We start from the raw sequence: 13,098 nt of genomic DNA on the forward strand, positions 1-13,098 counted from the left end.
GTGCATTTAAGGCAGGGCTTGTGTTATTTGAGGTCTATATTCAGCAAAACATTTTGCTGAATATATATTCGTAGTCAAAGCAGAAGCATATGATCAACCTTTTTGAACCTAATGTACTAATTTTCCTCCAGAAATATGACAGTTGTAGCTCTCTGATGAAATAGTATGTGTTAAAGTAGAATAAAGAAGAATTTGTTAGTATAACAGCTTTTAAAAAGCCTGGTCTTTTATTTATGTGGATAATTTATTTCTTTAATCTTTAAAGGACAGCCTTGAACTTCCCTCTTCTTTTCCTTTATTCGCCAATGTTCTACAGCAGACCTGCAGGAAACTTTGCAGTTAACTTCTAGTCTCATCATCTTTTTTCATTTAATGTATATTTCCTTCTAATTGTCACTTCCTATTTTCCTGGCTCCCTCTGACCGCATGTTTGAAGTGAGATGAGTCCAGGGAAAATGATCGGATGAGTCAACGGCGTCAACCGTGGCATATAAATGTGTTATTCCCACAATTAATTGGAAGAAAACGAAAAAAAAGAGAAACCTTCCCAGCAATTTAAACATGTCTGTTTGGTTACGAGCATGAGCAAGACCAATGACGAAAGCAGCAGCCTGACGTCTCGGGCCCCTTATTGAATCGGATGTCCCCTCCTGCTTCGTGAGAATCATCCAGGTGTATAAAACCGGAGCGGAGCAAAGCACGAACAGAAAGACGCATCTGTCAGAAATCATCGGATCAACAGCGTGGACATTACAACACCAGCGCGAGATCAGGACTTTGGAGAGCGCGCAGAGGAAAGATCCAAACGCAGACAACTTTCTCCAAAGCACATGTAAGATTTCATTTGATCATAGAAACTGAAGATTTCTGTTAGACAGCGCGTTCTCAATTGTCTCCGTTTATTTTCTTATAACATCTCGTCATTGCGCACTCCTGCCAGGTTTTGGAGAACACTTACCCAAAAGGTTCTTCTGCGTTTTATGTAAAAGAAAAACACATTTAAATATATATAAATATATATATTTATATGTATATATTGAGCTGCACGTGGCAATTAAACTGCAGAGTTTACATTGTTAGGTTAAGGTGGGTCTGTTTAACTCAAATCCTCGCACTATGCGTAATTACGCATTATATTTCGCGAGATCCTTTCCTTTCATCTGTTAGAATTCACAATAAATGAACGTGTTTATCAAGGAAAAACATAATGGCAGAGCTTCGTGGGTAAAATGTTGTGTCTTGTTAAGTAAATGAGAGTTGGATTGGTTAAGATTTTCACCAGGAAAGACGCACGCGCAGGTGAGATGAATTTACAGAAATGTAAATAATGCATTCTTAATTTGGCTGTGGAATGTCTTGCTTCAATGTATAACTGTGTTTGTTTTTAACTGAGACGAACAACACAGCTGCATCGACATAATGCAACATCATAGTATTGTGTCCTGTGCAGCGCAGCGCGTAATTACGCAGTGGATTCTGCGAGTTTCCTTTCTTTCTTCTGTCCGAAATCACAATAAATCAACAAGTGCTGCCCAAAACCAACATCTTTAAGTGGGAACATGAACAGCTTAAATGTATGTCTACCTTTTTCGTTTGGACAGTGCCGCGCGTAATTACGCATTGGATCCCACTGATCACAATTTTCGAATGAAGGGGTTACTTTTTTTGCAATTTAAGACCACGAATAAAACTTTCAGACTGTAGAGAAGGAGAGTGGAGTGGTACTGTGTTCAGGTCAAGGAGAAAATAACCCGACACCGTTTCCATCCTCAGGTGTAAAGCGATGTTACAACGGACCGGCCCCCAGCTGCTTCTCTTCATAGCCCTGTGCAGTGTGTTGTACTCCCGGACTCTGAGTCTGCCATACACATCTATGAGGTGAGAGGAAGCTTGTTTTCCTTCCATGTAAACCCACTGAGTATTGGAACTAGAACTTCTAAATTTCTGATCATTAATTATTACCATAAATTGGCTGTTAGGCCTGTTGATGGAGTTGATTTTACTCACACTAAAATGATTAAGTGAAAGGCTCTTGAGTTATGTCCACAAATGATGCAGGCGTGGCTGCATGTTGATTTTCTTTGACTTTGAATCTGTCAAATGAGCTCAGACATTGATCATGTGTCATGTGATGCTGTGCAGACCGACGAGACACGCGGACGGTCTCTTCACCAGTGGATACAGCAAACTCCTGGGGCAACTGTCAGCGCGGAGGTACCTGGAGTCTCTGATCGGGAAGCGGGTCAGGTACGTTTGAGCGGAGAGCTGCTGCTGTTGCAGGCGGGCGGGTGGCGATAGAGGAGGAGGCTGAATTTCACCTTTGGATCAATAGTAAAAGGATGTCGGGTAGTCATTTGTTTATTGGTATATGGTAAATAAAGTATATTTATTCAGCTTGGTTCTAGAATTATGAAATCAACTCCACCTTAAAGTAAGTGATAAGCATAGTTGGAATATGGTGTTGAAGTAAAGTAAATATGATTGGCAGGAGACAACAATACAAGTGTAGATTATATACTTTAGGAATAAAAAACCCTTGATAATATAAGATATACTTGTCAAAAGATGTTGTAACTTTTGTAATCGTGCATGTTGTGCAGAGTAAAATGTAATATTCTCTATAGACACAGGTCAACTTTTTTTTCTTTTATGTTACACACAAAGAACCTCTGACATTTACAATGAAAGAACTCGACCGGCTTGATGAGGCATTTTGTAATTGAATAAACATTTTTAAAGGTTAATTTATGCCATTACACTGCATCGTTACATGTTTGTTACACAGCCAGGAGGGACGCACACACACACAATGAATCACAGACCCTGAGCTGCACTGACACCTGCTGCCCTCTGACCTGTGGTGACACTTTCATTCTTCTCTTTGTTCTGTCCAGTGATGAGCTGATGGAGGAGCCAGTGAAGCGTCACTCAGACGCCATCTTCACAGACAATTACAGCCGCTTCCGCAAACAGATGGCCGTCAAGAAATACCTGAACTCAGTCTTAACTGGAAAGAGAAGGTAGGAATGAATGCTCCACCTTTCATGCTGTTCCATATACATAAGCTGTCTGTATATGTAAAAGAAAACAGAAAAAAGACTTAGTGAATGTAACATTGCAAGAAAACACCTCTGTAATCATTTGGAGTCACCGAAAATACCATAGTAAAAATGTGTTGGATTTTCAGTGAAGATGAAAAAAGCTAATTATTTTCCAGTCATCAGAGATTAAATAAACTTGTTAAATGTAAATATTGGTTTCACTGACGATGATGGAACAACCAGTTTATTCACAATTTCAAATTCTCTTTATGGTTATGGGGTATATAAGTGTAGTGCTTCTTATATGAGTAATTTGGTTTGTGTGGGAATGAATCCTCAAAATAAAGTCTCTGGAGAGAAAGAGGAAGGAGGTAAAAAACAAGTCACATATTTTTAATTTGGATTGCAGACTGCTTGTTACATATCTTACGTAAAGCCCCTTTAAGAGGTGCTAGGGTTTTTAATGGGACATGATGATATCTGATGAACCAGTGTGTACAGCAGCAGCAGCCTTTACTCACTCACATCTGGTTGCTGCTGCTTTCTGAGATTCTGTTGATCCACACATTTCCAAAGATTTAACCAGACAAAAAACACCCCACATGTATCCTGAAAGCAAATTCATGAACCAAAAATAAGTGCAACTCCATCAGCTGTGTGATTTCCGTGCATGAGAATGCAAATGCACAGTACATTGTAATGTATGTGTAAGTCTGAACACATAGGAATCAGTTATTTAGGTTAAAAAAAACAGTTCATTTGTGAGGTGCCACGTTATAATTTTCCCTGATTGTGTCACAGAACAACACTTTGGAATAAAACTGCACGTCTGTATTTGCACACAGCCTAGAAGATCCTGGCGCCAGTGACCCAGAGGAATCCAGGGATGATCCCAACACTTTCCAGGAGAACTACGACGACATCAACGTAGATCACCTCCTAAACAACTTTCCTCTGGTAGGTGCTGACATGCATGCACACTCATACACAACATAACGACATATTGACGTCTTAAATGAGAGTGCACTTGTTCAACACGTCTTTCTCTCTTTCTTCTTCCCTCTCCCTGTTTTTTTTTTCCTGCAGCCACTTTGAGGAGGAGCCTGTGCTTAAGTAAATACCTCAACTCATCCTCATGAAATTGCCCATTCAAAAAACAACAACAACAACAACAACACAGTATTATTCCAAAGGACAGCAGTCAAAGTCAAACCAACCCATGATGATGATGATGATGTGTTCTCCAATGTGGTTATCTATCTATCCATACATGCGGTACATTTTTACACAGTATATGTACAGTATATACACACACACACACACACACAGAAAGTACTAATCACTTACATTTTATTGCCCAGAGACTTTTTGGGGCTGCACCGAGCAACATGTGTGTCCACGTGCAGTTTGGTCAATCCATGAGTGAAGATGGCACCTAGCAACAATAGATGAAAAGCAAAACAAGTTCTATTAAACCTTTGGCCCATTGAATGTCAGTAGTGTGCTTAGACCAGAACTTTCAATATCCCCATTGATTTTCAGTGGATCTTCTTTTATGTTCTTTTCATGCAGCCACCACTTGCTCGGTTTGTGTTGAATGGAGAATAAGAAGACGTCCACACCTTCAGGGAAAGTAAAGTCAAATGAAGTATTTAATGTTATATTTGTCACAATGAGTTTCAAGATAAATATTGCACTAGAAACTTTAAATTGAAATAGAATATTTGTTTAAAATCAGAGTAAAATCTATATTAAGTTGAACATTTAACCTCAGATTTACTTTTGATAGAAAAGCAGTCCCATTCATTTTCATTCATTTGTTACTTCAGATTGACTAATGAAATGAGCTCATTATGAGTTTTCATTATCAAAGGCACTTCTCTAAATCATCTGTAATGACTGCTATAGTAGCTTTCAGAAGAAGAACTGCTTTGAAACTATTGCCCCATTTATTTTTAATAAGACAGTAAGACATGATTGCATAAAATGATGAAACTTTCAGTGGAACAATTTTGCCAAATTACGTTTTAAAGGAAATTCTGACCTATTACTTTGAAGTAAAATGTGTCCCATAGACTTTAATTCAAACATTTGACCCGTTGAACATTAGAACAGTCATGTTCATTGGGAAAACTGTCCCACTGAATTTCACTGGAATAGGACGTGTTCCATTAACTCGTCACTATCTTGTTCTATTCATTTTAAGTGGCATCAATGGAAATGTTTATTCGACTCACATTTGATGAGACAATTCAATTCCAAAAGACCCTTTTTATTTTATTATATGTTAAGGAAATGTTTCAGCTTTCAATACAGAACTCCGGCGTTATTGGTTGACAGTAAAATCACTGCTTATTTACTTATTATTTTAATTCTATTGACCCATCTACATATATGGTCATTATCGTGTAAAATTGGACTGATTCCTTTGGATGGTGATATTAAGTGGATTTATTGTACTGATACACATGGGGCAATAAGAGTAAACAACCTCCACCAGACCATTGTAAATCCAAATCTAACAGTTAACAGTCCCATTAATTTCCAATGGCGCAATAATAAGTGCTGAGTGATGACGACAAAACAGAGAAAACAAGACGAGGAGAATGGGGAACACATTTTAAATGGACATAAATGCATTTAATCACTTTATACTATTCAATATGTAGAGCAAAGATGTTATAAATGTGCATAGACCTGCCTGTAGTGCATATAGTGATGTTCACCACTCATTAAATAAAAGATGCTGGTTTATTTTTCAAAGCTGAGTTGTTTTGTCTGACTCATTGTTTGATGTCTTATGACAGTTTTGCATCTAAAGTGCACAGGATTGCAATATTGTAATAACCCCCCCCCCCCCAGTTTCTCTAAGAAGCACTATAGACTATTCTATTGTCGCACTCTACTTTTTTAATTGATGGCATTTCTTCTGCCAGTTACCTTCATTTCTTCCTTATTTGTATCAGCGGACGTATATATGAAGTTCAGTGACATGAGAACAGTATATGTTTCCTTAACCCTGAGAACACAGAGCATTTGGGTTGCTTTTTTCCATGACTACGTTAAAACATATACAGAGGGTATAAGAATGTGCAATATAGTGTGTCTTATGTCCTTTTTTTCGGCACAAAAGTACTCAAAATGTTTTAAATCGGATTGAATTCGTGAACTTTGGAAATACGTCACACATTGCTACTTCATGTCACTTCTAAAAAGGTGATATAAAATGAATCAGAACTTTGACTCACAAACTTAAAAAGATGAAAAAAACACATTCTTTAGAGCCTGAATATCTGACCTATAAACACACACACACACACAATGTCTATATAAGATGCTGTGTATTATTTCCACTGCAATTTACCATGAGTGCCATGGGATTAAAATACCTCCTTCATCTTTGACTATGGAATTTTTGGTTATCTTAATTTTACACCCACATAGACAATACAAGCGGCAACTATATAAACAAAAAATAATAACTCTTAAAGAATATTCTGTTCAGATTATCGCAAGAAAATAAAAATACACTTAATAAATATCACTCGCTGTACATGCTTCAGATGTCTGTCCTCATTCCCAGTGGTAGATGCTATGTCATGCTGATTCCACTTCAGAGACATAAAAATAATAATAATAATAATAATATTTGTGTAATAACCCAATTGTTGTCAAGTCTTGTGACTTCTTAAGATGTTTTCATTTCATTTTATTTATCAGGACAGTGTACAATTACATTATACATAAAACAGCAGAGATGCTTGTACCAGACTGTAGTTTAGTAGCTAATTTCCATCTGTAGTCCTAGGGGGGAGGGGTCAAAGTGAAAGATATATATAGTGCAAGTTACACCATTCAAATACATTATCTATCACTATCAAACCTACAGCATACATACTGATATGATCTAAAAAAGCACAACTCAACACACAACTAACATTCAGATAAGGTGCAACCTTCATTGTCAATCACGTATCAATAATCTCAATAAATCACTTAAATCACAGATGTGTACATCTCTGGTTATCTAAAAACCATGTTTTTGCTTCTCTTGCAAATGAAGTGAGTGAATTCAAGATGGGAGCTTGTTCCACTGTTTCACAGCCTTTGAAGAAAAAGCAGATTGGGCGAAAGCTGTCTTACATTTTGGGACACTACACTGCCCTCTAATGGTACCTCTGGTCACTCCAGTAGCCGTATCTGAGGTCCGGTGGACGAAATCTTTGAGTGGAGATGGAGCCAAGTTGTGAACAATTTAGACCATTTGGATATATGAAAGAGAGATAGAATTGTCAAAATTAAGCATATTGTATTTGTTTAGAATGTTGCAGTGATAGTATTGTCGACCTTTTTTGTCCAGGTACGTTTTGTTCAACCACTGGATGTCAGGGCTAAGGGTTATTTTAAGTGAAACTCTGGTTGTCTTGTAAAGGGAATTGGTCCTTGTCTCTCCTCGTTTTATAATCGAATGGCGTTAATAATGAACAATCAGGATTTTATTTTCAGCACCACGGACAGCGAGAACTTCAGTCGTATATTGGCCTGGTACATAAATCTGAATCAGAAATATGTAACGTATGTAACGTATTACACCTTTAATTGCTATTCAGCCCGCTGTCACGTGTGCAGATGTCTGAGAGTTTGAATGCTTTCAGTGATGTCATCATTCTTCACACCTTTAATGGACTTTCCAAAGCTCTGCTCTGTCAAGACTCCCCACTGTAATAATTCCATCACTACCTGTCTCATGGCAGTGGACAAATGACTGATAACTTCTCAAAGCTAAACAAAGACAAAACAGAAATCCTGTTAGTTGGTCCCAAAACAAAAAGAGAGAGGGGGAAGAGGTTACAAGTCTTACAGATCTTAGTTTACAGTCCCGCATTAATAAGGTGATAGAGACATCATTGCTAAAGTGCTACCATTTATGAATAAAAAAAAGATGCTGAAAAACTACGTGCCTTTATCTCAAGGTATATACTTTTTACCGACAGACTTCAGCTCATCCAAAACTCTGCTGCTTGTTTATTAACCAGAACCAGGACCGTTGTATTTTACTGTTTTATTTGCATCTTTTGTTTTGTATCAAAAGTTGTTACTTTTTTAATTTAGACTTTTGCTTATCATTCCACACTGTGTTGTGTTTTATTGTTGTATTTGCTTTTTAAATTGTATTTTCCTTTTATTGTTGAAGCACTTTCAGCTGCAATCGTTGGTATGAAAGGTGCTGTACAAATTATTCTTATTATTATGTATAAGATTAATAGCATTCTTATTGACCTGCAGCAGAAAAAGAGCATAATGGGTATCATCTCACAATGATTAAACACATTTTATTTGATTTATTTACTTTTTTTATATAGTGACTTCCTACAATTGTCGCCACCTGATGGCAAAGTGAAGAACAGCCGCAGAAACCTGTATTACCTGTAGGCTATGAGTCAATGCTTCAGCATCTTTTCTGTCATAGCTGCTATTTTTAATGGAATTTAATGACCATGATGATTTAAAACAACCGTGTCCAGATACTGGACCTGGACACACAATACAGATGCTTTGCCTGAGGTCTTTTTTGGGGTTACCAAATAAATTAGCCAGCCTTTAGATAACACATGCATGCATTACATTGTGATTCATTTGTCAAAGAAATCTCTGCACAGAAATGGCAGTTTTAAAGTTATAAAAATGTGCCTTAAATGCATGCACACATGTAAACCTGGGTCTTTTTGTAAGAATTTGGGATTAAAAATGCACATAAATTAAGTTGTAGTTTAAATATGCATGTGATCACAGACCCTGGTCAGCCAGTACTACAAATATTTCCATATTTGGTATTTTCATCTTTACCTTAAGTGGCACCTTGAAGCATATTAAATACAATTGCTCAGTCTCCGTGCTGTGACTCACTGTGTTTACAAGTGTCAAAATGGCAGCAGATACCTGACTCATAAATGTCATAGACAATGTTCTGCAGGGCTGCATCAACATCAGCTGAGCGTATAATTAGAAGAAAAGGTGTCACGGTGTGAGACAGACGGCGGCGGCGACTGTGCTGATTGCGCATTAGCTCATATTGATTTCAGTCAGATGTCTCGGTCTTACAAGTGCTAAAATGTAACGTCTCCACAGTTGTTGTTGTTGTTGTTGTTGTTGTTGCTATTTTTTAAGCACATTTTAAGCAAAGTTACACACTGAGCTAAACGTAAATGATCAGGAAGAAAATGTATTCAGACTCAAGTTATATCACAGATATAAACAACAATTTGATATTGCACAAATAATGGGAAACTTTATTCTAGCCATGATTTTACAAACTAAGTCACTTTATTGAGATTTTAAGACTTAATTTTGAGAAAGCTTCTCTTTTTCCAGCATAGTCATACACTGGCCAAACTACTGCAGTTTTTTATTTATCTATGCCAAAACAATGACAAAAACTGAAAAACAAATGTTTACAGCGGGACATATTGTTTACAGAAGGACCATATTGCACACATCTAACAGTGCTGTTTGTCCTGTAACTGTAAAAACAAACTCTATAAACATGTATGTAGAGCTACTGAACTATAAACTATGGCTTTATCTACATTATGCTGCGCATTTCAACCACAAAGCACTAGAAGCTTTGACACAATGGATTTCAGGAGCCGTTTATTGTTCAATCAAACACAACAATTATATTTATCATTTACAAATCAGTGTAAATGAGTCGAATACACATATTCTTATATAATTATGAGGGACAAATCATTTCATACCAACTAATTATTTAATAACATACAACAAAATGAAATTAATGTAGTGCACACATTCATTATTATGAGAGCTCATAACATTATTTAAACGTGTCCGTATGAAAGTAAGTATGTATTTGATGCGATTGTGTGTATTTTCCATAACAAAATTTGCTTTCATGTGCAAACTCAATTGTTTGTTTTCCTGTTTTTAAACCCTTCACATTAACAGTGTGTCTTTATTTGTGCACAGTTAATTGACAGTGAATCAGATATCTTTGTTGTCTGGTATGTTATTTTGTGGACGCATGGATGCGTGTGTGTGTGTGTGTGTGTCCAGGACATTTGTGATTACTGGCTGTTTTGTGGCGAGGCTTCGTTCATTCGCTCTCATCACTGCTGATCTTAATGGACCAAACGGAGTAAAAATAGAAAAAAGTGGTGCAGCCTTTTAACACCGTGTGTGTGTGTGTGTGTGTGTGTGTGTCCTGCTTTTACTATCCTTTGCATTGGCAACAATAACATTGTACGCGCCAGAGAAATGTCTGCAATCTGTGAAAAGCGCATCAAAAATATTTGATCTTGAAGCATACGATTCGAACAACATTAGCATGACTTTGTTTTATAGACACATCAAGGGTTAGGGAACAAGAAGAAGTATCAAAAAACCACAACCGCAACCAAAGAGCTTTCATTGATGGATGTTGGACATGAGCCTGTGGTCTCTGACAGAAAAGGTCTTTATTGTCAGTGCAATCAGGTGAATACTGACTCCAGTCACAGGTGGATTTTATATATATAAATATTTATAAGCATGTAAATATAAACAGCATATACAGTAGTATAGATAGATAGATAGATGGATAGATAGATAGATAGATAGATAGATAGATAGATAGATAGATAGATAGATAGATAGATAGATAGATAGATAGATAGATAGATTACAATTCAAAAATCATAAAGAACTATGTTGTGTTTATGAATGAATGAATAACGAAAAGTTCATAACCAGCCATGCCTGTCTGGGAACGTGATTCACTTCCTGCTTCCTCTTTCTCGTGTGTCCCTGGAGGTGATCGAGTGACAGCTTCGTTTTCCAGGCTTCTTACAATTTACTTTGACGTGCAGCCAATTGACACGTGGAAGTCACTGTGAATCAGGGTCATCAAATTGAAACACACAGACTCACACGCACACAGAGCACCCTCGTCATCCTCCACCCTCCCTGCCTTGAGGCCCAAATGAGCTATTTGTGCCAAAAAATGGGAAGAAATATAGAGAGAGAGTGAACTTTAAAGGATGAAGAGGGTGTCAAAAGAGTCAAGAAGTCACAAGGATGGGAAAAGACACCGACAGACAGACAGACAGACAGACAGACAGACAGACTTTTGATTTGCTCTCAGGAAAACACTTTCTCCACAAACTCTTGACGTGCTTCAAGTTGCTGTAAATGCCTTTACAACACAGGAGGAGCTTCAGCTGCTGTGTTGTGTTCTTCCACTGTCACTGACATACAGCAGTGTTATCAGCCCCACACACACACACACACACACACACAGATGTAGCAGCCAGCTCTAATGACTTTCACAATTAGCAGAAGGTGTGACACAGTGCTGGAGTTGTGTGTCGGTGCAGCAGCACCCGATCAATAAATCTGCCAGATAAATGATCCTGAGTCGCTGAGGGAGGAAAAGGCCACAGCACAGATTAATCAGCAGCAGCCGCTGCCTGACGTTTTACAAAATCGTCCATTTAGCTCCATCATCGTGACTTTTTTTTTTTTTTTTACATGTTGGGTGTTCACCTTCAGCTCCTCTCTCTCTCTCTCTCTCCCTCCTCCCTCGCACTCAGATCATTTGTCCTCAGTCCTTCGTGTTTCTTCCTGTTAAAAAAAGGGGGGGTGCTTTTCCTCTCATCTGTCAGCATATGCTCCTTGTGACAAGTGTTGTGTTTCTGTCAATGGTATTTCAAAGTGTCGACTTTCTTTTTTAAGTGAGTCAAAGGTTAAAGCAGGGGTAGGCAAACTATTTCTGGTGTTATCGATCGATGATTCCATAATTGCCTTTCAGCTAAATGGAAATCAGTTGATTGAATATAGGCCTGAGTGGGATGAAAACGCTTCACGTAAACACGCCAGGGGTCAACTTGAAGCAGTTGGAAGTGAAGCCTTCTCTTCTGTTACAGTATTTATGGACAATCAGAGAACACTGGTGGCGCCCCCACCAGTTGACAGTCAGCTGCTGGAGGGAGTTCCTATGTAGCTGAGGAGAAAAGACTGACTGTGGCACACAAAGGCCATTTGATTCAGATTCAGATTCAGATTCAGAGCAATTTATTGATCCCAGAAGGGCAATTCATCAGTAGCTTTCCATACACAATCATCAGTTCTCACATACACATACAAACATGAAGCCATGCAGCATGTCAGGCATTGGGCGTCAGAAAAAGAAAAAAATAATAATATAAGTAAAATTAATCGATCTGAGTTTAGTTGTCTGATAGCTGAGGGAACGAAAGATTTGGAGTATTGAACTCAGCTTGAACTCAGATGCTCAGATGATTCTTAACCGTTTACAGGGCACTCATTGAAATACTTGGAAATTAAAAACGAGATCTTTTTCCTTCTGTTAGATTTTTCAAAATGTTTTTATTTTCATGTGGAAAAAAAAGGTCATGTATGGTTCCTTTCCCATATATATGTATAAGAATATACAAGAAAAACACAAATAAAGTGAAAGGAACGGTATTTTTGAACCATCTAGAACAGTGTTTCCCAGTCCTGGTCCTCGGTGACCTCTGTCCTGCATGTTTTACACGGTTTCCTACTCCAACACACCTGACTGATTTCATCAACTTTCTATTGTTAGTTTTTGAGCTATTACTATAGATCAGGGGTGTCAGACATACGGCCCCAGATTTCATGGTGACGCAGTTTTGGGTGTCTTTTGGGTGGAAGTTACCAAATACAGTTAAAGGGTTAAAGGGTTTACCAATTTCCAGAGATAAATGTGTCTGGATCTGAGATACTGTACATGTCTCATTCCCACAACAACAGAGGAAGGAAAAAATAAATAAAATTGCTAAAAAAAAGTCATACAATAAAAGCCCTACACTGCTCTTTAAAAACAATTGAATTGAATTGAAAAACAATTAGACCGTTAATACAGGATCATTTCAGAGATGGAGAGACAGCCTTTTGTCATCTTTTGCATTTAAAGCATGTGCATCTCAACATGCTCGTCTGGTACGAGAAGCTCTGCTCTATTTAACAACTAAACAGTCAACTACTCAGATGTAGTTGATTGTAGACTTACCTGGTT

The 13,098-nt window shown here is 37.8% G+C and overlaps 1 protein-coding gene across 1 annotated transcript; it reads left to right on the plus strand.

Annotated features, from left to right (window-relative positions):
• The first annotated feature begins 710 nt into the window (after positions 1 to 710).
• Positions 711 to 5,804, plus strand: LOC122781551 (vasoactive intestinal peptide). The gene is made up of 6 exons (XM_044045279.1): positions 711 to 832; positions 1,774 to 1,878; positions 2,143 to 2,247; positions 2,895 to 3,020; positions 3,887 to 3,998; positions 4,128 to 5,804. Coding segments are annotated over exons 1-6 (459 nt in total). The 5' UTR covers positions 711 to 830; the 3' UTR covers positions 4,137 to 5,804.
• The last annotated feature ends 7,294 nt before the right edge of the window (positions 5,805 to 13,098 follow it).

The sequence above is a fragment of the Solea senegalensis genome, linkage group LG15, assembly GCF_019176455.1.
Source record: "Solea senegalensis isolate Sse05_10M linkage group LG15, IFAPA_SoseM_1, whole genome shotgun sequence".
Lineage (NCBI taxonomy): Eukaryota > Metazoa > Chordata > Actinopteri > Pleuronectiformes > Soleidae > Solea > Solea senegalensis.